This window comes from Eptatretus burgeri, chromosome 14 (assembly GCF_056783735.1).
Source record: "Eptatretus burgeri isolate ZD-2024b chromosome 14, Ebu_testis_v1, whole genome shotgun sequence".
Taxonomy (NCBI): Eukaryota; Metazoa; Chordata; class Myxini; order Myxiniformes; family Myxinidae; genus Eptatretus; species Eptatretus burgeri.
In genome coordinates this window covers 12,500,421-12,526,063 of record NC_140974.1, presented here as the reverse complement: position 1 = coordinate 12,526,063, position 25,643 = coordinate 12,500,421, and the positions used below count along the sequence as shown (strand labels likewise).

Below are 25,643 nucleotides of genomic sequence, written 5' to 3'. Positions count from 1 at the left end.
GAGCGTTGGTGCCGCCGAAGCAGTCTCCTTGGCTATTGGGAACAATCCTGGACGGGTCGCCACTCCGACACAGTATACCAGCATGCTGGCACTCATTTTGCCGACCTCGGAAGGATGACAGGCAGAGTCAACCCCACCTGGTGTTAATTCAACAGCTGAGCGGGATTTGAACTCAGGACCCGAGGATCCCAAGCCCACTACCTTAACCATTAAGCCAACACCAGGCATAGAGTAGGTCAGTAAATTGACAAAAGTAAACTTGGGAAAAGGAAGGAACTGAAGTGGCTATGGAAGAAAAGGAAAAGGAGGTTGGGGTGAGATCGCACTGTTGCGGAAATATGAAAAGTTTGTGTGTACATTTGGGATGAAAAAAATCAAGTTAAAATATAAATACAACTCATTTGAGGATTGTGGTGAAGGTGAGGTATAGGGCGGTTGTACAATTACTATAATTTGAAACATACTTTAAATGTGAATGCAATGCTTTGCCTTTGCACATAAAAGCCGTTCAAATGAAACTTGTGAAGCACCGCTTCTCTCCGCTCAGTATTCCCGTCAGCAAAGCAGCGGGTGGTATTTGCTAGTGTGTGCACGTATGTATATATACATACAATATCTGTCATCACTCACATCAAAAATTAATTCGGATTTATGATTATAGAAAAACAAAAAACAAAAGGCTAAGGCTTGTTGGAGTCAGACTCAAGACATTGATAACAAACCGTTTTAAAGGACAGAACATTGAGATTCAAACTCTGAACCATGAACGAGTGGCATAAAAGTATAACGTCCTTGTGTAATGAACTCTTTTCATTTCGACTAAGGAAATCAGCAATCCTAAATGGCAAAAGCATCAGCTTCATTCCAGAAAATCGTTTAAGGAATTTGTTTTAAATAACTGTGCGTGTGAAGGACTTACGGCAGGAAGCGAGAAGAAGGAGATGCCAAGGATCGCAAACGTCGAGGCGAGCAGTCGTCCAAGCCAAGTCGATGGTGACTGATCTCCATAGCCAATCGTGGTGAGTGTAATCTGGGCAGTGTTGTCAGAGCAACCACGTCGTTATCTGTGAGATCACTTTACTGAGTCTAACGTCTTGGTTTACAAAAAACACTTTTTATTTCTATTTTATGAATAATCAACCCTCATTTGATTCAAAACATCAACTCATAAGTACAAATATTTTTAAATCAATAAACTCTATTACTACTACTACTACTACGACTACTACTACTACTACTACTACTACTACTACTACTACTACTACTACTACTACTACAATAGTTTAAATTATTTTCACCCTGTTGTGAGGTCAGCCAGGGAAAATTTTTGACCCCAGTCTTTCACAAAATGGGCGTTCAGGCCTGTCATTCTAATTTGGACAAAATAATTGCAATTTGTTCAGGGTGCCGGTGATAGCTCGCCGACTTTTCGTGAAAGACACCGTGGGATATGGGATATATAAAGTACTCCAATTAATGCTAGCAAACTGGACATCCAGCTTATCGTCCATACGAGGGATGGTGCACTGCATGATGCCAACCCCTGCTTGTGTCGGGTCTCACAATTCGTAGTCCGGTTGGGAATCACAGATCAACAGTGAGTGTGCGACCTCTGCAGCACCCTGTCGAACAAAGAAACTGTTTAAAGTTATGACAAAAACTATTTTGTAGCAGTTGGCCATCTCTCATGATATAAAAATCTGAACATCAACGTACAATACTGAGATATACTTGAAAATGTACACAGCAAACAAGCAATATGAAAGGAGGGTGAGTTTAAATAAGTGGAATAAAAACACAAGTTTATAAAAAGGGTTCTTTATCCTGAGACAAATCTTTAGATAAAAGAAAAGAAGAAGAAAACAAGAAAGATGAATGACATGGTGCGGAGATGTCCACCTTGAAGCAAGCAGAAAGGTTGTGTCATGTGGGATGTGATTATATTTTATTTTTACACCTATTCTGGAGGCGCATAACCAGACATCATCAAACTGGCAGAAATGACAGTTCGGCCCTCTCCGGCAACACCAGGTGCTGTAAAGGCGGCTGCATTCCCTCGTGCTCATTCATGTTGACTCTCACAAACCTGGCTCTCTATGTCGCCACATCCGATTCGTTTACGACTTCAATGATAACATTATAATTTCAAATTTCACTGAAAGGGAGGATTCTTTTAAAATATTGGAACAGATGGGAACACAAACCTTTGATATAAATAACCAACAAACCAACCAAATCTGACGGATAGTTTCTGGCCTTCTTGAGAATCCTTATTGGAGGTGTTTAGATTTTTTTTGTATATGTCAAGAGCAGAATGGAAGTGAAAGTGAGATCAAGGGGAGGGGGAGGAGGACACATGGGGGTGAACAAGCGGCACACAAACTGAATGAAACACAGCAAGAAGAGGTATGGGAAAACAGGAATGAAACAGAAGAGGAACAAACCAACCGACAACTAACAAACAAAAAGGTGAGGGAGAGGAGGAAAAATCACAATATCATGGAAAAAGGAATGCTCGGGAATGGTGTAATTTGGGGTAGCAGAGATCATGAGTATAGATAGGAAGTGATGAGCTCGTGGTGAACAGCTCTCTTGTATCCCTGGAGGGAAGAATGGGACTGAACAGATGGGGGAAGTTGGTTCCACAGACAAGAGAAAAGAGGAAGAAATGATTGGAGGTGAGCAGTGAGCCTGGATGTTGGGAGTTGAACAAGAAGAGGGTTACTGGCACACGGGGTGCACCCCGCAGAAACCTAGGAGGGACAGAGCCAAGAGAGGGTAGAGGTGTGCATGATTGTAAATCGTGAGGAATAAATGAAACCTTATTGAATGTAAAAAGTGAAAAATGCAACAATCGATCAACAACTACTTATTTTGAGAAATGACGATGCTCGCGTATCTTAAAAATGTTGCATCATTCATCCATGCTCCAAGAGTGTTCACTGAACCGTTGTGGGTCTGAAATTTAAACTTTATGGTCTTCACTTTGTTGACTTCAATAAGTTGGTTGGGCTGACTCTGCCTGTCATCCTTCTGAAGTTGGCAAAATGAGTGCCAGCTTGCTGGTATCTTGTGTCAGAGTGGTGACCCATCCAGGATTGTGTCCAATAGCCAAGAAGAGTGCTTAGGCAGCACCAATGCTCTGCACAGAGTATGGTCCTAATGGATGGATGGATGGAAAATCACTTCCTCTTCATTGTGGAACTTAGTGTTGTTCGCTTTTGTTTGAACCTCTGCTTAAAATGAGTGAAATGAAACATTTTGAAAAGTTGGAATTATTCTCACTCAGATTTCAACACCAATGTAATGCATATTGTTGAGTTGTTTAAACTTTTCTTTATATAAGAAGAAGATTATTTGTAATTCCGGATACCAGCAGGGGTGCCATATGATACATATTTACATCGTGAATTGGGGTGTTCCCCCCACCCTGTATACCCTTCCCCAGATATGCTACCCAGACAGGACCATACTTGGGGTATCCTTAAGCAACATGCTAAATTTGGTTGGATTTAGTTTTGTAGTGTTTTCGTTTTTGAACCATATACAAAGAAAAAATGAACAAACAAACACGAATTGAGCTTTATATATTAGATAGATACTGCATATGGCTTCAAGAGTAAAAACTTGTTTGAGAAGGCTTCACGTACTACAAATTTCCAAATAATTTACTATTTCTTCAACCGCAACACTGATTATTCCCACCTTCTCAAGGGGGTCAGTCGGGTATCGTTGGTAGTTTGGGCAAGAATTTGTAATTTGTTCAGCATGCCGGCGATAACTCGCCGACCCTTCGCAAAAAGACACCGTGGCGTCTTCAACTTTCATCAAAGACCATTGCTGACAGACGGGTCATCCTGTTTAACGTCCTTCCAAGGGACGACGCACACACTGGTGTATCACCCTGCATGCGAAACACCAGGGTGACAGTTTATAGCGGGGCCTGGATATGAACTGAAATTATAGTTGGATCATGATTCGATATTCAAACTCAAAGGCAATGATGTCCTGCTGGCTCAAGGCATTATGATCGAAATTAATTATATTCTCTGCAGCTCCTGCGTTTGCAAAATGAACGTAAAATCTCCAACGCATTTATGTCATGCAATATTTAATGTCTGGGGAACAATGTCTAAAATATAAGCAATTTTGAACAGCTCATTAGTCTCTCTTCTGGTCTAATATCTTTAAAATTATCTCATTCTCTAAATACTTATAACATTTCTACATCGACTCAGATTTCTCTTACTCTTGATATATTCATATTTTCTTTTTTTTATTTGGTTGAGGAATGTACGCTGTTGTTATATTCGTCCGCAATACTTTGAATGATAGAAATCCATTTGTTATTTCCGATTTTATCAGAATTCTTGAGTAAATGTGTTCCTTCAAAGTGGGATCAATATCTCTGATCAGAACAGCTTTCCCTTCACTCGTCGTACTGTGTAACTGAATACCGTTATCTAAAAGGTCATTCATAAATATTCTCTCGCACTTCATAGTCACTCATAAGTTTTGTTCAAAATAGTTTTCAATACTCAGTCCATCCCTGAGCCTCAATTAGTTCATAATTTATCAGGATTCTTTGAGAGTGTCCATGAGGCTGACATGTTTTTTGTTTTCAAATAGAACAACCCATGCATATCTGGACCTCAGGTTTAGAGTTTAAAGTGGATATAAAGTGGCTATTAAAGGAATGGTAAAGTGATCAACCAGTTTGCAATTATTTTTCACCTTTTTAATCTTCTAAAGTATAAACTAATTGGCTCTTGAATTCCACATTTATAACATCATCAGAGCTTAAAGGTTTTTTGAAGGTTGAGTACCAAGCTCCACTTTCAATTTAACACACACACACACACACACACACACACACACACACACACACACACACGTACAGGGTTAATCAACAAAAACAGACAACATAAAAATCAACCGAGATACAATACAGGAGCGAGACAACAAAGCATCATAGAAATAGGTCAGAGTAGAAGAGGGCCACCAAATATGTCACAAACAAATACGCAAAACAATTACCAAATAACACTTGAGTAGAACGAGGCTGATCGTGAAACATACCTCACCCCAAGAAACAAAATCAAAGCTACAAACCAACTAGCAATACCAGTATTCCAGTACAGCTGCGGAATAATAAACTGACCTCAATCGGAAATCAATAAAGTCGATATCAAAACAAGGAAACTCCTCACCATCTACAAAATGTTGAATAAAATTCAATGCATTCAGAGAATGTACCTGCCGAGAAGAGGAGTTAGGAGGTAGCGGCCTGATGGAACTCAACCAAGTGCGCAGAATGACATGTCGGACTGGCTGAATACGTGAAAAGTTCAAAAGACTACAGAATCCAATTTGTAGGAAAACATGAAGACAGCAAGCATGGGAAGGTATCCCTAACCCACCTTGCAAAAACTTTCCAAAGACAGGTGCAAATGGAAGATGTCATGCATGAAACCGAAACAGCAACGAATACAGTTTTAATGATAGCAAAAAAAAAAACGAAAGAAAAATATAAAGTGAAATATCAACATGTATACATTGACAACTAGGAGACCAACAAAAGGGAAAGAAGATATTAAAAAAAGGAGAGTTGGACAGATTGGGCAGAGACAAAGAAGGCCCATTGGAATGGCTAAGAAGAAGTCAGCTCAACTGCGAAAGAGAACTAATCATTATTCGTGTCCAAGACCAAGGACACAACATGAGTGGGTTCATGAAAATGGTGTGACTGAGTCAATCAGAAAGGTGTAGATTGTGCAAGGTAGAAACAGAAAGCATGAGCCACCTTCTTTAGGATGTAAAAAAAAAACTCATGTCAGAACAGCTGTACACATAAGGGTACAACAAGGTACATGGAGTAATCCACTGGCACAGCTAAAAAAAACTTCAATATCCCAGTCCCAGACAACTCATGGAAACATGAACCAAAAGTGATCATTGAGAACAAGGAAAGAAACGCTCACATACGACCGGATGATCAAGGGCAACGGTTCTGGGGGTGGGGAGATGGGGGATGGGACATATCCCCCCCCCCATATTTATTGTGTGGGCAAACTAATGCCAATATCCCCCCCAATATTTTTATCTCTTTCCCTTCACAGGAAGTACAAATGGGCCTAATGTATGGCCCGTTCGCCACGCAGAGCGAGACGCCCGGGTTTTTTAAATTGCTTCCGTGTTTATTTATTTATTTTGTCCGCTTGCATTTTGAGATACTTTCTGCTTTACCATTTGAGCTTTTGTCATCAAATTTTCAACAAACCTTTCTTATGAGAATATGGAGAATATAATTAATAAATTTGACATTTTTTTAAAAGGTGTTTTTTCTTCATGCTTACCATACTAAGAAGAAGAGAAAGAGTCTGCATACAAAGCGGGTGTATATCTTCCCAATTGAAAGGGTAAAACCACAAAAACGTTTTCCGAATTGCCACAAAAGAAATAAATAGGTGATATACATGGTGAAGAGCCTTTTATTGTTTGAGAAAACTGAATTCAACTAACAATTATATTTGAGGTCAAATTTGTTTTATGGATTTCGGAAGTATCGTGCTATGCACGACGTCGTCTTCTTGTTTTAATCATTGTCTCATCATAAAAATCCAATTGAATGTAAAGCAGACATTACATATAATGAAACAAATGATGCCATTATCAAAACAAATCAATGTTTCTGACGTGTTGAACAAGGTTTAACATGGAAGTCACCTTCGATCAGAAATAGGGGGTTTTTTTCCATCAGCTAAACATTTCCCTTCATCATCTCAACAATGTGAATCACTTATAACAAAGATTTCTTCTACAACACATTTGGTGCCTATTGTATACCCTGGAGAATTTCTCACGGTCAAACAGCATGTTCTTGAGTCTTGAAAACACAAACCGAGTGCCAAATTCAAACAGAATGATAGGGACTCTGGATTATCTGGTACTTGGGGTACCATATTTCACTTCTTGGTTCATGAATGGTTAGGAGAAAAGAAACATTTCCGATGACAAATGATTCTGGTAATTCGTTAAATCATCAACTATCCACCGTGGGAACAAACTGAATGGTACAAACCAGTTACATGTTGAAAACTATGGCCAACATCACCTGTGGTCTGAGGTATATTGGGTGATCCCACATTCCGAGATCACATCTTCGGTTACATTCACTTCAATACATATGAAAAAAAAACCAATCCCTTTTGAGTGCACCAGGTAACCCCCCACCCTGGATCCACCCTCAATTGGAGCATGACAGACGAGCATTGTTTGCAATTGTAGACACTGCCCTTCAGCAACTAGATGAGCAACTGAACACAGAATCAACTACTGGGTTGGCTGCACATCAGTGTTTGGAAACAACGATGTTAACTTCTGGAATGGACAAAAATCGCATCGGTACGTATCCTGAACTCGACTGTGAAGCACTTCCGGTCCAGTTGAAAATGTTCCATCAGCATTTCCACCCTCAAACTGTTTTCGATGCTCGGGGAGCACTTACTGCCACATCAGCTGATATGAGGAGTCTTTCCTACCAGGTGGAGAAACTTCACCAGCTACTGCTTGTTTGCCCTGTTACTTCCTACCAAGCAGAGCGCTCAATCAGTTCTCTCCATCAGCTGAAAACCTGGCTCCGAAACACCATGGGACAACTGTGGTTAAATTCATTGGCAATACACCACATACGTGAAGATCGGTTCGATCAAGTAAACATACAGGGGATAACACAACAATTCATAAACAGGACAGAAACCCGCCGTGACACATTTGGGGGGCTTTTAACATGGAGTAAACACTGTATATAATACATCCAAGGGAAGGTGAACATTACACTTACATTGTATTTCATGTGTGTTTATGTGTATCTTGTCCATCACAGTATATACATCCCTTGTAACGTTTTGTTCTTGATAGGCTCTAAAATCTTGTGAGGCAACTTCCCATAATACCTGGTCATCGTCCTCCCCCCCCCCCCCAATCGTGTAAAGAAATCGCCGCTGCTAGTGATGATCCCATCGAGTGTGAGCATAGCAAACAAAGCCTTGTTACCAGATATCGTACTTTGGTATAAAAATTTTTAAATGGCATTGCTAAATGAGGTTTCATTTCCCGGTGATTTTGGCCTGAACAATGCAGAAATCAACAAAATAACCAAATACCGAGACCTCAAAAATGAAGTGAAAAGATCCTAGAATCTGAAGAGCACCGCAATTGTACCAGTGATCATTGGAGCAACGGGAATGATGAAGAAGAACGTCATAGAAATCTTAAAAACCATCCCTGGGAATATTACTGCAAACAAACTTCAGTTGGAAGCTGTCCGGAGCTCAGTGATGATCCTCAAAAGAGCCCTCGGAACAAAACTTTGAGAACTAAACTTCACAGCTTGATCCACGATTCGTGACCGCCCTTACCGAAACAGATGTGGATACTTCGATACCTGGGAGAACTCTGTTCCACCCTCTGAAACTCTTATATGAAGATGACAACCAACAACACACGTAGGTACTTTGAGACCTGGTAGGTCTGCATTCCATCTCCTGAAACCCACTCACGTGTGGAGATTGCTGCCAACAGCAATTTTCACACACACACACACACACACACACACACACACACACACACACACACACACACACACACACACACACACACACACACACACACACACACACACTTACACACCTATATGTGTACACACATATACATCGCGCGCGCGCGCACACACACACACACTTACACACCTATATGTGTACACACATATACATCGCGCGCGCGCGCACACACACACACACACACACACACACACACACACACACACACACACACACACACACACACACACACACACACACACACTTCAACCACCACATCTTGCATACACAGAAGAAATAGAGTTTTTGACCCTTGTCACTGCAACAATCCACTTCCCTTAAAGTGGCTTTCTATCCAGAAGTTGACAAACCCAGACTGGGTGTGAAATCATTGTTTTGTGTTTAATAATAAATCACAGCTGGAATTTTTATTAGCAATAGTATATGTGGTTTGTCTCTTGTAAACCCCAGGAGGAATCTGGCTTTCTTTTAAAGTACATATGCATCGACATGATGTTGAAACATGGCGATTAATTGTTTGGTTTGAAATGTATCACTCCATACATAATCCTTATTCTAAAACCTGATGAAAGGTAAAGTTTCACAAATCATTTGACATGAAACAGTTTGGTTTAAATCACAAATGTTGTCATCAACTTTTCTATTGGCAAGTAATTTTTCTTTTCGTTTTTTTTAATCAGCCAACATTTATTTTTGATAACTCGAAAACCATTCTTTGCTCTTGGATTCAGTCTCACCAACTAGCGGAAGGTCCTTATGTGTCTGTTGTGCAATTCTGTTGAATATACAAAATCTATCTCAAATATATGACTTGTATACAGGGGCTGAATCCAAAACTTTATCCAAACGAATAATATTCATAACTGAAGAGGCACCACCTACTGGTACTGCAGCCCAGTAGGTACAGCTCAGAGTGTGAGCCTTGCCTCCTTGGCAACTGTACTAGTTGCTGAGGTCCCCGAAAACATTCCAAGAAACGTAATCGAGTTATTAATACGTTTGTAAAACCACGATGGCAACATTAACCAGAGAGGCGAGCATTGGGTGGCTTTGACACCATCTTAGGTTGAAATTTTAAAAATATTTTCAATCATTTGTTAATTTCAACTTCATTACACCAATAGTATACCCCCAAAGGAACCTCCATGCCAAATATCAGTATCCTAGTACACATATTAAATGAATGGCTAGCTTCTAAAAAATAACTTGCACCAAAAACTTTAACGTTGATGTGCTACAAAAAAGTTAAGTTCAAAACAGGTCAAAAATTTAAAACATTTGAAATTATTTTTTAATTTCAACTTCACTACATCAATAATATACCCCAAAGGAACCTCCATGCCAAATATCAGCATCCTAGTACACATTAAATGAATGGCAAGCTTCTAAATAACTTGCACCAAAAACTTTAACATTTTCACGCTGATGCTGACGCTATCGCTATAGCTCTCTGTTCTTCAAACAGGAGAGCTAAAAATGCTATATGTGCTTCAGGGGAGCCAGTTAAATTTTTGCAAACTTGAACGAATCATTATATTTTTACAAGTTCCCTCAGTAAGGAACTTCAACACAGGAGGATGTCATTCAGCCCATGAAAGCCTGCACTAAGATTGCTCAACCTATGGTTGATTGTCTGTACTCAATCCTTTGAAAATGCTGAAAGTCAAGCAAAAAAGGAGCACATACCATTTTTAAAGTATTTGGTATGAGTCGGCCAGGGTTCGAACCACTGACCTCCCAGACTCAGAGCGGATGTTCCAATGATTATGCCATTTCTTTATTATTCCTTTCTATCCATTTTTATAATTATCCATTTATATCACACCACAGGCTGGAAAATTATGCCGATCTCAGATATTGTTTGCCTTAATATACCTCCTTTAAGGAACCCGACTTATTCCCTCCCCTCAATCCTCATAGAATACTACTCGTAGAAGAGGTGAGAACATGAACTGTGCACAAAATAGGTTTACTGTATGTATCCAAAAGACGACCACATTTTACGTACCATTCCCCACCACAGAGAGTCGGCGAAAGTCGGGAACTGTTTTTTGTTGTTATCCTTCTCAACCATGTAAACGAGGAATGATGATGAGATGAGGATGAGGAAGCCAATGTACCACGCTGTGACGAGTTCCTAGTGGAAGGGGTGGTGTGGACAAGTGTTACGATAACACCACCTTTTCACCCGTCTTACATGGTTGAAATGTCACACCTGGATCAGCATTTGACAAGTAACATAAATCACTAAGAATGGTTGATAGAAACCTTTTTATTTACCCAGAGCATTGAACACAAATGTAGGAACTTGTACAATCACACGTAGAACAAATGGCTTCAGAGAAGGGATTCAAGCCTGGATTTGTAACGTGGGGAAGAGATTGTTTGCATCAAAATGGCTCTTGGAAGTCTTTTCAGAAACCTGCATCAAGATTATCCCTCTTCCTAATCATCCGACCGTCACTTATAAGAACTGCCAGTTTCCTGTAAAGGTATCCCCATTTCTTCCGTTTAACACTTCCAGCAGAAGCATTCACATCGAGATAATCTTCACACCAAAAGCCATGGGGGGCTTTATAGACTGCAAGTCAGCAGCTGTATGTCAGCTGGACTGAAGCTCAGAAATTGATTCTTAACAGTTTATATCACCTTTACGTGTTACACCTGCGCAACAAGAAATGGATATTGCACATCTCATGATGAGAGCCCATACGTTAAATGGACCGGCAGTAAATCACAAATGTGCCTGCAACTCCGAAGAATTGCGAGTTTAAAGAAAAGCAAGTCCCGAATGATAACGGTGCGTGTAAGGCCGACAAAGAGAACTAGAAACGAATGAAAATGAAAAACTAAAACCGTAGAGGCACCACATCAGACCACACCTTGCTATGCTCCATAACAACGGACCAGAGGAGTTCCCACATCCAGCCTCGACGGTCCACTCCGATCATCCGCAGGAGTTGCAGGAAGTGTAATCCTCGTGTGGCTGAGGCACCCAGGGAGCCACATTGCATCCCCGTCACAAGCACTCCCAAGGAGGCGACGAGCACGATACTGTCTGCCACGCACGGACAAAGGAAGACACAAACTGCTGTGAGACCGCAGATTGTGAGCATCAATATTTTCTGATGTTTACTTCTGCCTTCTTAATTTTGGGTAAATTGTTGCCGATGGAACTCCGATTTGATCTGATCTGATCATCAGTTGGAGGCTCATAATTTGTTGAGCACCAAACAGCTGACAGGGCAGTCGTAAATCTGCAAGTCCATCACTAAATAAGGAACGGTGGTCACCAAATAAAGTAAGTCATGTTTTTGGCTCTGAGAAACGTTAGCAAGTGAAAACCGTTTCAACAGAATTGGTTTGGCAATGGTTAGAGCGTCTACTCTGAGTCTGGGAGGTCGGTGGCTCGAGTGATAGTGATACTGAGTGATACCTGGCTGAGTGATACCAAATGCTTTGAAAATGGTACATGCTGCTTCCTCGCTTGATGCTCAGCAGGATACCTTTTGGTAGTTTTTTTTTTCCAATTGAGCTGTTACTATAATCACGAAAACCACACAAATGCAATGTGCATCGATGAAAATTCATGTTTCGATGTACATACATGTATTCCCTGTGAAAAGGATGTCACGTTTCATAACCAATCAGGAACTGACAAAGACATTCAGTGAAATGGCATTCGCTGAGCAATGGTGTACGTTTCACTTTAGGATATGATGCAAACACTTTGAAAATTAAATTGCTTACACTGCTATTGGAAACAAATATTTTGGAAATTTGATTTTAAAATATAACTTGTATACAAAAAAGAAAAGATTTTTTTTAATTCTTTTAACAAACTCAAGGCTCGTGGAAGAGCGAGAACTGAACGGATCAGGATGCAACATAACAAAAGGAACAGTGGATAGAGTGGGGAAACACCAAGAGTATGGTTGAAGGTTAGATAAAATATGGGGAGACTTGGATAAATAATGGGTATGGGGAGGAATGAGAGGTAGGGGAGGATGCACACGATGGACAAGAAGCAAACTCTAAGGAAGGAAAAACTGGAAAGTTGGAAGGAGGTGAGATTTGAAGTTGGGGCATTAACAGGGGATCATGGTTTTGGATGGGGGATGATTTGTCATGGTGGTGAACAGCTGTCTTCAAGACCCTGGAGGGAAGAATGAGATGGATGAAAATGTGGAAGCCGATTCCACAGGTGGGGAAAAAAAAAGAGTAATGAATGAGTGGAAGTGAGCAGTGATTCTGGATTTACAGTCGGTAGTTTCACGAGTAGGGGGTTGTTGGTGGTCGATGAATGCCCACGGAAACAGCAGAGGATGCAAGACTAGAAAGGAACCGGTAGAAGACAGAGAGACCACTGACGTTTCTGCGATGGTGAAGTGATAGGCCCATAGATTCAGCTTCAACATGGGAGATTCCAATGATCTCGAAAGCCTTGGTTTCCACAGCGTCATGCTGAGCAAGGGGTGAGGCAGAGGCACAAATCCAGAGGGGAGAGCAGTATTCCATCAAGCTGTGGATCAAACCTTATTGGGGAAAGGAGTTCACATGTGCCAAGGAAGGAATGTACGATGGAGGATGCCCAGTCGGCGACTGGCTTTGGAAGCCAACTTTGAAATGTGGTTTGCCTAAAAATGACCATGGGTAATAATGAGACACAGGATCCATTTGAGTAATTGAACTGCCTCAAGAGGATAGCTAAGAAAGTAGATTCGGAGGGTTTGAGAGTGAGAGTGTGAAATTTGTCAGGATTGAAAGGCATATTCCAACTGTTTGACCAGCTTGTGATTTTGTCCAAGGTCTGAACAGAGGGAAGAGGCTGCTGCCTGCCAGTCTGAATTGCTGAGTACCATGCTCTGTTTCAGAGCGTCAGTGCTGCTGAAGCAGTTTCTTGGAATTGGTTGAACTCAGTGGTTTGTCATTGCCTTTGCAGTAGTAGTTCAGGCAGGAATTTGGAATTTGTTCATGGTGCTGGCAATGGCTCCCCTACTCTTCAGGAAAGACACCATAGGATCTTTAACAAACATTAACTAATACTGGCAGATGCGACACCCAGTTTAACATCCATTTGAGAGATGGCACACACATTGATGAATCACCCTGCCTGTGAAACACCTGGATGACACTTTATAGCTGGGCCAAGATTTGAACCCCTGCTGAACAGCTTGGAGGTGAGTGTGCATACCTTTAGAGTCTAGGTCATTCTGCCGGTCCATATGTGTAAATGCATGTTAGTGAGTGATTATAAAACTCACATTTTATTTTTTTGGACAGATGTATTCAGTTCATTGAGGAGCTAAACGACAGAGGGCAGCAGGTTCACATGCTGAGAGAGGATGAAAGGGGAACAGCCAGACAGAATGGCAGAGAAAGGAAAGGGAGTGGGTGAGGGAGGGGTGTCAGCAAGAGTAAAAGAGAGCTGTCATGTGTATGGAAGAAAACATGAGATGGCAATGGGCTCTACTATTGAAAGATTGGAGGGAGGGGCACAAGATGAAAGACACAGGAGTCTGTGCCATCCACGAGAGAATAAAAGGATGAAGGAATGGAGGTGAGGATTCATCTTGGAATGGTGGAGAGTAATTAAGTGTGGGACTCTGGGAATATGTATTTGACCTGAGCGGGCTGGTGGAGGACGGGGTGATGAAAGGGTGCGAAGAGCAAGAAGATATAAAACTGAGTGTTCACCAACCTATCTACAGTGTGTGTGTGTGATTGTGCATACCTCCCCTGTGAGTGAAAGGGGTTTGTTGTGAATACCTTCCCTGTGAGCGATTCCAAGTGATGGCAAGCTATTAAGCAAACCAGTGAGGAGAAAGCGAGCAGGCAGATGCACAACCCTGGCATATACCTTCTTGGTACGACTCCAAGTGCCATCGGTGAGCCCTGTCAAGCAGCTGAGGCCCTACGGCCTCTTGGGGAAAGCAACATGGCTAGCTGGAACAAAAATATTCCAAACAATGACAATCAGTCACAGAAAATGACAAAAGGGAGACAGACCCCTCATATGCAGATGCCTAAGTCTGTGTGGCCACACCGAGCAGCCGGAATGTGTGCTGAAAAGGATAATGACTGCACCTTCTCCAGTGAGGAAGGGAATTCCTGTTTCATGATAGGACAGCGCTCTATACCAAAGCGAAAAGCTAAAAAGGTGACACCTGTTCTACAACGAACAGCTACTATGTTCCAGACGAATTGGAGAAGATGAAATGAACAGAGCTGGAGCTTCGAGGAGAAGGAAATCATCCTTCACTGCAAAGCGTATTTTGTGCATGAAGCATACATGCTTTACCTTAATAATTGTTATGGTGATTACCTGAATCACCATAACAAAAAGCACTGGGGGGGGGGGGGTCTAACGGTAAACGAGAAATATTCATGAACTAATTGAAACAAATGAAGCTGACGGCCAAGGCTGAAAAAGTTCCATTAACAAAATTTATTTGCAGTAGCATCGATGATCCAAAGATATTTGACCCAGGAAAGAATAAAGGAAATAACTGACAAAGCAAGACAGCAAGCAATTGAAGACATAAATCAGATGACCCAAGGAGAGAGAATCAGCATAAAAACACCTGCCCTGATAAAGGTAATTTGAATAGGGCAAGACTAAATACAATGAAAAACAATATCCTCAAACAAAATATATTCACAGAAGAAGAACTAAGAATGAAATTGCTCGTTGAGCAAGGAATTGCCGGAATAACTTTGTCATATCTCCATGATCTCTGAAAAAACAAAAACCTGGAAATCAATTTGGTTCTTTTAAGTCGATAGTGCAACTGTTTAATGAGTTATAGCACTTAGTTTGGTCATGATCATAACTTGGAAGTCAATCGGACTTGAAATGACATTTTTATCGCAATTTGAAAGTTTTGACCTGACCCCCCTGACATTCGACCCCCGACCGCTAAGAAGGGTGTTGGTGTGACACCCCAATGAGACATATGGTTGGATGCAGAATTGGAAGATGTACATTTTGGATTTGGTTTGAAGTCAATACGACCATTTTAGCAGACGTTATTGCAAAAATAAGAATTTCGGTTTTTCGGTGACCATGACCTTTGACCAAGATTCACCAAAAACGACAAGTGTCTAAGTTGGACCATGGCCGACGTCTGTACCCAGTTTGGTCATGATCGCTGAAACGGTATGGGTGCTACAGCGTAAACAAACACACAAACAGACAAACAAGCCGGTAGGCGGCCATGGGTCACCGAGCATCCGATGACCTTTGACCCCTGATCTGAGTTAATCTAGTTCCAAGTACTTACGAAATTGCAACCGAATCGGTTAACCCGTGTATGAGCAAGGGGGCTTTGAATGGTCATTTTGCCCGAACAATGCACTCATTGACCTTTGACCCCTGAATTAGCCGAGATAGGTCAATATGTCCTGAAGCAAAGTTGTAGTACGGATTGAGTACTCTGTACCTATGAACTTTCATTCGTATCGGTAAACCCGTGTAGGAGCAAGGGGGATTTGAATGGTCATTTTGCCCCAAAAATGCACTCATTGACCTTTGACCCCTGACCTAGCCGAGATAGGTCAATATGTCCTGAAGCAAAGTTATAGTACTCATTGAGTACTATGTACCTATGAACTTTCATTCATATAGGTTAATCCGTGTCGGAGTAAGGGTGCCTTGAATGGTAATTTCGCCCGAAAAAAGCACTTATTGACCTTTGACCCCTGACCTACTTAAGATAGGTCATTATGCAAATGAGCAAAGTTGTAGTACTCATTACGTTCTATAAGCATGTAAAGATTAATTAGATTCGGTTCAGCCGTCTTGGAGCTAGTGTACTTTGAATTTTCAGCGGGAATGCTCAATGGCCCTCAGACACCCAAGTTGAGAGGGTTACCATTTGGAAACTATAAGATGTAGAACAAAATGGATGTCATATAGCGGATAGAGAATCACCTTAAGATTATGCATACCAAATCTCATCGAGTTCCATCTACTGATAACTACTCGGTATCAATTTGAATGAAAAGTACTGAAAATGCGGTTTGATATCGGAAATCCCCAAAGTTCGAGGGGGTGCTGTGGGTGAACAAAGACATAAATCGAAAATCCGGCCTGACCGTTTGTGCACAATGCATTCCAGATGATTAGTGTGAATTTTCATGACCATCTGACCATAACCCTAGGAGGAGTAGCATTTGGCACGAAGGCACCTCCAGCTCTCGCGTATTATCAATTTTTGCACTAATTGACCTTTGACCCCTGACCTAAGCGAAATTGGTCAATATGTCCTGAGGCAAAGTTGTAGTACTCATTGAGTACCATGAACCTGCAAAGTTTCATTCGTATCGATGCACTCACCTGGTCGCTAGGGAGCCTTCAATTTTCGCCAATTTTCGCGCATACCCTAATTGTAGGGGGCGCTGCGGGTAAAGTATTCCATATATCACAAAAAACAGAATATATTTGATAGAGCATCACCTGGAGATCATTCGTGCCAAATTTCATAACCCTACGTATAGTAGGATAATGGCTTTCAGAATTGATTTCGTGTGAACGGTACCGATTTTGAATGTTTTTCGGTTGTTGCTAGGGAACCAAAGCGTCCCTAGCAATCATCACAATTTCCAAAGCACTAGGTCATAACATGTACTTACCACCCGAGTTTAGTCAAAATCCGCCCACGTTTACTACCAATTATGCTGATGACAAACAAACAAACATCCAAACAAACAAACAGACAGAATTACTGACAATAAGGGTCACCTATTTTGGCAACCCAACAGACAGACAGACAGACACAGAATGCCACACACAACCAACCAACATAATTGCTGAAATCCGAAGGATTCCGGCAATTAATAAGAGATGAACAAACTGACGAGGTAATCAGAAATGACTGGTCACCAATAAATGGCGATTTACCACCAACGCCACAATGGAATGATGGGACATACATTTGAGTTAAGATTCCCAAAGTACAAACTCCCCAAATAAAGTAACAACTAACATAACTTACTGGGGTTACACTCGAAATAGAACAAGAGAGGAAAACAGAAACAGATGAGATTTCAAATTTAATCACCATAACAGAAATAGAAATTGGGAAACAGATTGTGGGATTAAATAAAGAAACAAAACTAAAAACTCCACAACAGGACCAGAGAATGACAAAAGGAAATGCTTCAGCAGCACCGGTAGAGATAGATCTACTCAAAGTTACGAACTCAGATCAAATAGCACCTTTGCAAACAAAACAAGAAAAAAAGCAATCAGAGATATTTTATAGGTTTTAGAGTAAATTCAATATGGCTGCCAACCATGTGACCTATGACATCATGTGTGTGAACTTTTTGTTCTTCATGGACAGGCGGTCATACGTGCAAAGTTTCGCCTCGATCTGTTCAGCCACTTCAGAGAAGAAGATTTTTGAAGGTTTAAAAAAAAAAAAATTGTGTGGCTGCTGAATCATGTGACTGATGATGTTATGATTTTTTTTTTTCTGTGGACCATTTTATCCCAAGATGACCCTCAAAAATTTTCATACTGATTGGATGTGGCATTCTACATATGCAATTGTGACACCATAACAAGGGCACCTATGACATCATAAAAATCAAACTCATTCCCCATAAGGAGTAGTTGCTATGTGCCAAGTTTCATTTTTTTCCTTGGTGCGGTTTCAGAAATACAGAGGTCCAAAGTTTTTCCATTTTAACAATATGGCTGCCATATCACGTGACCTATGATGTCACAATTATCATTGAAACATTCTACATGAGTAGTTGCACCAATTGTGAAAGTTTCGGCTCAATCCGACAAGCAGTTGCAGAGAAAAACACGAAAGTTCTGTGCAGACAAACAAACAGACAAATGAAAAATCACTCATAAAGTGACAGCTTGGCAAAACAGCACAAAGTAGAATGGCACTCGGGAAAGCGCATACCTCTGCCAGGTGGAACAATATACATTTTGTATCCCACTGATATGCTGGATCTGAATGAGCAAGGAGTGAGGCAGAGTCACCTTGTTCCGCTTCACCACCCAGTCACCAATCCAATCCACTTGTTCTTGTCACCTATTCAACTCATCCACCTTGTTTTGTCAAAACTCGTCCACAACTTTTTGAGATGTAGTGATATATTTAGTTTTTGGTCCGATCTATCAATTTTATAAATTAGGCCTGTGTTGACCTTTTGACCTTAAAATTAATTGGTCGTTGAATTCAGTGACCTGATATGTAAATCCTTTTCAAATTTCAACTCAATTGGATGAAAATTGACGATTTAGAAAATTTGGACCAAATTGGCATTTTGGCCTCTTTTGACGTTTTGGCCTATGTTTACCTCAAAATTAGTAGGTGGTTGAGTTCAGCAACCTCATATGCAAATGTCTTGAAATTTCAAGTCAATCGGATGAAATTTGAGGATTTTAGAAAATTTGGCTCAAATTGGCCTATTGGCCGATGTAGACCTTTTCGGTTGACCGAATTATTTTTTTTAAAACTTCAATGTTGGACCATCGCAGGGTCTGTAACATTAATGTCTGAAAATTTCAGAGCAATCGGTTGAGCGGTTTGGGCTGGAGGCGAGTAGACAAACAAACAAACACACAAACAAACACACACAAACTGAGACAATCAACATACGTGTAAAAAAAAAAATCTTTCTTTTGCCAAGTAACAAACGGACCCAAATGCAATTCCCTCTCCTTTGGCAAGGGTAATAAATAATAGCAACAAGGAAAGATCATAATGAGGAGGAAAATAATGGACAACAGAATGAAGAAGAGGAGGTTGATAATGAACAGCGTAGTCTACATCGTTAGAAGACGAGAGGGCTAATAAAATAGAGGAAATCAAATTAATATCACCACCAAATAAATAACAATAAACAGTTGAAGATACAAGTAAGGAGAAAAACCAAGCAGTCACTACAGTGCTCCAAAAATCACTTTTTTTTACGAGAAATTAACAATGTGAGTTTCGCAGCATGACTGTATGTCCAAGAGAAAATGACAGGCAAACGATGACACAAAAAATATAGATCTGATAATCTGACCAGAAACAAGACACCACCATGGAAACAGAGATTTGAGAAGCAGATAGACCGACTGAGGGTGGAAACGGGACAAATAGAACAATTTAGGAAGGGAAACAGAAGAGTAGGGAAAGAATACTGGTTCTGGCTCACTTTTCCCCATGTAAATGAATGGGGGATTTTCAGCCATGAAATTTTTCTTTTTTTTCCCCTAAAAAATAAATCCCCTTTTTAGCCCAAGGTATATTTATTTGTCTCCCCTTTTAACCTGGAGCCTGGTGTTGGCTTAGTGGTTAGGGTGGCGGCTTGGGATCCCAGGGTCCTGAGTTCAAATCCCGTTGGCTGCTGAATTAACACCAGGGGGTTGACTCAGCCTGCCATCCTTCCGAGGTCGGCGAAATGAGTGCCAGTGTACTGGTCCCGGTGTATGCCCCGGTTAGAATAGGTGTACCGTATCCCTGTGTGTCGTAAGAGGCGACCAGGGTTGGTGTCAGGAAGGGCATCCGGCCATAAAACATTGCCTCAAGAAAAAGCCAAACCCCTGCACAGCAGGGAAAAATGACTGTAAAAACGGTCATTTTTTTACTTTCCCTTTTAACCTAGGGGCTCTCTATTCAAATAGCCCATACAACAAGATAAAGATTTGTTAAAGGTGATTCGAAAGAAATATCTGAAACGTCTAAGCCTCGGGGCACTCTTTATCAAATAACCAATGCATATTGTTTAGCTCACTCATTGAACCTATAAACATTTGTTCATTCTCAAATTCCTTCAATAGTTTAATTTTCTTTGCACAATAATCCCCATCTAAAATATTGAAAAACAAAACATTTGAATCTTTATATTTTTTAAGATACCCCTTTTGTGCCATTACGAAATGATAAACTTCTCTTAATGATCTCATCTGACCACCTCCTGAGTTGCATATCATTTTGATATTGTAGTAAATTATTTTTCCATTGTTCAATTGATAACCATCAAATTTTTCAGTCCATTCAAACATATTTATTATTTTCTTTACATCCTCTAACTTATTGGTTTTTAAATTGATTCGCATATTTGTTTTATTTACCTTTGTTTTAGATATTTTTTCAATAAGACTTATTTGATATTTTTCACATTCATTATGTTTTCCATTTATATACCAAGACTGAGATTTTCTCCACTCTTTAGTTTGACTAATACTTGGTTCGACCATTTATATATTGTGAAAAACGCGGCGGAAGCCCTTAAAAACCCTAACCCATCTTCCCATCGTTAAAACTTGTGTCCATATGGAACACAATCTATTCTATTCACTCTATCATACAATACCCATATGGAACACAATCTATTTTATACACTCTATCATACAATATCCATATGGAACACAATCTATTCCATTATCTAAAATAAATCTCTTATCATCAAAGGCTCCTAATGCCTTTTTATTTACTTCTTCACTATATATCTTATGTTTATAACTTCTTATTGTATTCATTTTCCTATATTCTTCTTTCTTATTCATCAAACAATTATAATAATTTCTAAAAGTTATTGATTTCTTTATTACATATTTCTTTATTCCCTTTAACCTTTTATCAATCTGATCACCATACTTATAAGCATATGCCTTTGCTCTCAATCCAATAAACTCACTCATTACTTTTCCACCCAACTCATCCTTAAACTTACCAATAACCTTTTCATTCTTTTTTGAAAATAACTCACTCTTCTTACTAAAATTACTTGTATCATATACTCCAATGTTTTTCTTCATATCCTTATAAACATCGTCAGTTTTTATATCTAGAATAAAACTATCGGTGTCCATATACAACAATGAAGCATTTTCACCATACTCTTTCTTTAAATCATTATACAAATAATCATACATCAATATCTTTGATAAATCAAGAACTGCTGTTCCAATATAAATTGGTTTATCCATGACAATACTTTCCTTTTTCATATGAATAGCAGAAAAGTTCTCTGAAAAAACCTCTTCTCTCTCAAAACTTGGTTTATTTATCAATCTAGAAGCTTCTTTCCAAGATGTTGCAAATCTAATGTTTTGCCTGTTTCTAACATTCTCCATTGTCTTTCCAAAGACAGCATTATTCATCAATTTATAGAATTCCCCTTCAAATTTTACTTTTGTATTTGTTCTCATATCTGTATTGAATTTAATATACTTTTTCATCCAAGGACTTTGTTTAAATTTTAAAACTCTATGAATTTTAGCTACTCTCAACCCAGCAGATAAATATTGTCTCAAGTTCCTTTGATGCAAAACATATCCCTCTTTATCATAGAATGTTGTTAATAACTTTTCTGTTGATTTGCCTTTAATATTAAAACTTTTATGATAATCACTGAACCATTCTTTCTTTGGGGTTTCTTTCTCACATGCAAAAGGAAGGTCTTTATGCTTATTATGAAGATCACTCGGGTACTTCAAATCAACTTCAAAATAATAACCTTCTTCTTTGCCATTCAATTTCTCTTGAGAAGAAATAACAATATTCATCAAAGCCTTTTCATAATCCTTTTCTTCCACCCACTCTAATTTACCATAAGGCAGAGATTGAGACATTGCCCATCCATACAAATTATTAGCATCAAAGTACATCAAATAATTACTATCTTTTTCACTCTCATAATTTGGAAGATATTTATTATTTGCTTTAGCATATCTTTTTGAACATACTTGTGATATTCCACCTCTCTTAGACTTCTCAATCATCAAAAGCATATCTACATCACTGACTAAATCTATATCTTGTTTTGTCATTTTCAACATTGCACTCCAAGCTAAACCAGGAGCTGTGAAATAGTGGGCAGGATCTAATCCATAACAATTTTTATTATGACAGAGTGATCTAAAAGCTTCAAACACATCAGCTAACAATAAAACATCTGTTTTTAGATACAAATCATGATATTCTCCAAGGTTCTTTATCTTAAATAATTTCCAAATTTCTTGTGCGTGTTTATATTCCTTATCACTTATCTCTTCTTCATAAAGGTTATTATAGAAACTTTCTTTTGAAGGAAGTTGTGTTTCTTTAAATCTCATAAATGAATCCATATAACCATAAGGATAAATTCCCTTACTTGTAAGAATTTTCTCTTTACTTTGAATTTCATTCCTTGTTTCAATTTCCTCTCTAGTTAGAATTCCCTCTTTAATCAGAATTTCATCTATAATCAGAATTTCCTCTTTAGTTAGAATTTCATTCTTTGTTCGAATTTTCTGTATAATTAGAATTTCATCTTCAGTAAGAATTTCTTCATTCATTTCCTCATTAATTAGAATTTCCTCTTTACTTTGAATTCTCTCTTTAATCTGAATTTCCTCTTTAGTTAGAATTTCCTCTTTTGGAAAGAATGAACTAAGATTTGGAAAAGAGCCCGTGGAGCTTAGATTTGATGCGAGGCTGGCTAGTGGTGTTCCCATAAACTTGTAAGAATCAAGAAACCTTATACGAGTTATAGGTTTTGTGAATATCATTTTTGTAAATGAAATATACTTTTGACTTGTGTTTGTTATGGCAGAAATATTCCCTGGTGTTTTTGAAAGTTCATTTATAAATAGATGTGTGTCATAGTTGGCGCTGTTGTGAAGAAAGACTGGAATAAAAGAAGGTAATTTATAATTAAGATTACAACAGGAATGAGCGGGACCTCTATATTTACCAGTAAGATGACAATGATCCCTAACTTTAGACTCCTCAATTTCCTCCTCACAAATATGACAGATATTGTTCTTTCTAAATTCTAATTTTTCTTCTATGGTTAATTTCATCGGTTCATTTGTTTCTTTCATTAATTTACTTAGTCTTATACAATCCTTTTCTAATCGTTTTACAAACTCTTGTGAAGCATTTTTTCCACTATACTGTTCAAGTTTATTATACTTTTCTCCAACAGATGATTTGATATAATAACAGAAACCACAAGGAATATGTTTTTGATATTTATTTGTATATGGTTCTTTTGGATTAGGAGAAGCAGTATTTATCTTTTAAGGATACATTCAAAATCAGCGTATATCACAAATGGGTGCATGATAGATTTATTATAATCTTCAAAAGAAATCTTTTCACCAGGTTTAGGCATTGTAATTACAGCTGATTTATGATTACTACAATATTTTGAATGTTGTTCTAATCGTTCTTTTGTATGAAATGAATTAAGACATCGCTTACAAGGATATATTTTGTTTGCTGTTCTGAATACCTGAGAAGAGATTAATCTTGATAAATTATTGATGTATGTGTAATGTGAATTATTTCCAACACTAAAATATAAAAGATCAATGTGTGTTTCTTCATTTTTATAGTTGTTTGAAATTTTTAATATTTGAACTTTGTTTGTATCCGTTAATCCATATACATTAATAGAAAGATTATTCTTTTTCTCAAATTTAGGAATATCTGTTAGTGGCATTGGGAAATTAAAATCTTTAATGTCCAAGGTATTCTCATATTTCATATATTGTTTTACTCTTTCTGAATTACATTTTGGTGGATGTAAGTGAGCAAGAACAGACCAGAGAAAACATTTATTATCATTATTCTTAATATTAACAACTGCCTTCTTTCGTTTTATTTCTTTTGGTAATTCAATATAAGAAGAAGCTTTAAGAGGGTTTGATTTTAGAATGTGTACATCTAAAAGATGATTTTTTAATATTGAATCCACTTCCTACCACTGTATTATCAACATCCTCCTCTTGTCTTGATAGTTCTTCATAAACCCCACTATTCAAAAAATCTTGAAATGATGTTATAAAATGAAGATCTGTCCTCATATAAGGAGTTTGTTCTTCATCTTGTCTTTTCATATTCATTTTCACTCCCATATAAAACTTTAAAGTTTTCATTTCTTTTAATGTTTTTTTAATAAATTTTTCAACATCAGGTTTCACTATTTCAATTGATTCAATTATTGATGATGGACCGGGTTCTCCAAATTGAAAAATCCTTATTTTTATATGCCCTTTAAATGCCCCATCAGTGTTTTCAATATAATAGTCTCCCTTTACTTTAAACTCATTTTTCTTGTGTTTTTGTGATTGAAGATGCCTATTATAACTACTCTTCAAAACATCCTTTGAGCAGGTATCACAATGTTTTCTTTCCAACTCAAGAGGGGATATTTTGTGAAATAGATTAAATGTGTGTTTGTTGGTTCGGAGGTGTTTTCTATAATGTTTATATTCGTGATTACAAACATCGCAGTATGTTGTATTCACCATATTTATATAATAAAACTTTGCTTAAACTAAAAATTTCTTGATGAAAATTTCGTTTATTTTACAGGTGAATCTGTGCTTAAACTAAAATTTTCTTGATGAAAATTTCGTTTATTTTACAGGTGAATCTGTGCTTAAACTAAAATTTTCTTGGTGAAAATTTCGTTTATTTTACAGGTGAATCTGTGCTTAAACTAAAATTTTCTTGATGAAAATTTCGTTTATTTTACAGGTGAATCTGTGCTTAAACTAAAATTTTCTTGATGAAAATTTCGTTTATTTTACAGGTGAATCTGTGCTTAAAACCATTTTATCCTCCAACTTTTTCACTTAATAAATACAATGTTTCAAGACACAAAAGACAAGTTTCAATCAATCTCTTCATTTGTTAAAGATGCTGAGAAATATGTCAAGGATGTAAAATTGAACAAAGATAAATATAACAACTATTGGATAAAAACAATTATGGTGGATATGATGAGTTCTTCAATTTACTTCAGTGGAAGGGCTTTTAGTATACCTGGAAGAACATCAATTAAGGTATCTCTAACAAAAGTTTCTCCTCTCCTTCTGGCAATATATTCAAAACTAGAAAAAGCAATGAAACAAGAAAAGGTATCAAAAAATAAAAACCTTATGGATGAAGCTTTAGAAAGAAAAGATAAGACCATCTGTAATATGCAAGGAGAAATTTGTATTTTTTCAACAACCCTAAAGATATAAATCCTGATGAAATAAAGGATGTTAATATATCAGGTGAAATGACA

At 38.4% G+C, this 25,643-nt stretch overlaps 1 protein-coding gene across 2 annotated transcripts in view; it reads right to left on the bottom strand.

The window, feature by feature from the left end:
• LOC147012669 (potassium voltage-gated channel subfamily KQT member 5-like) overlaps positions 1-25,643 on the bottom strand; it is a 285,958-nt gene that overhangs the window by 74,087 nt on the left and 186,228 nt on the right. For both annotated transcript variants that reach the window (XM_085853730.1, XM_085853732.1), the window contains exons 4-6: positions 11,504-11,679; positions 10,630-10,758; positions 920-1,030 (exon numbers count right to left, since the gene is read on the bottom strand). In XM_085853730.1, the coding sequence (XP_085709856.1) occupies positions 920-1,030; positions 10,630-10,758; positions 11,504-11,679 (416 nt within the window). The remainder of the gene's footprint in view (positions 1-919; positions 1,031-10,629; positions 10,759-11,503; positions 11,680-25,643) is intronic.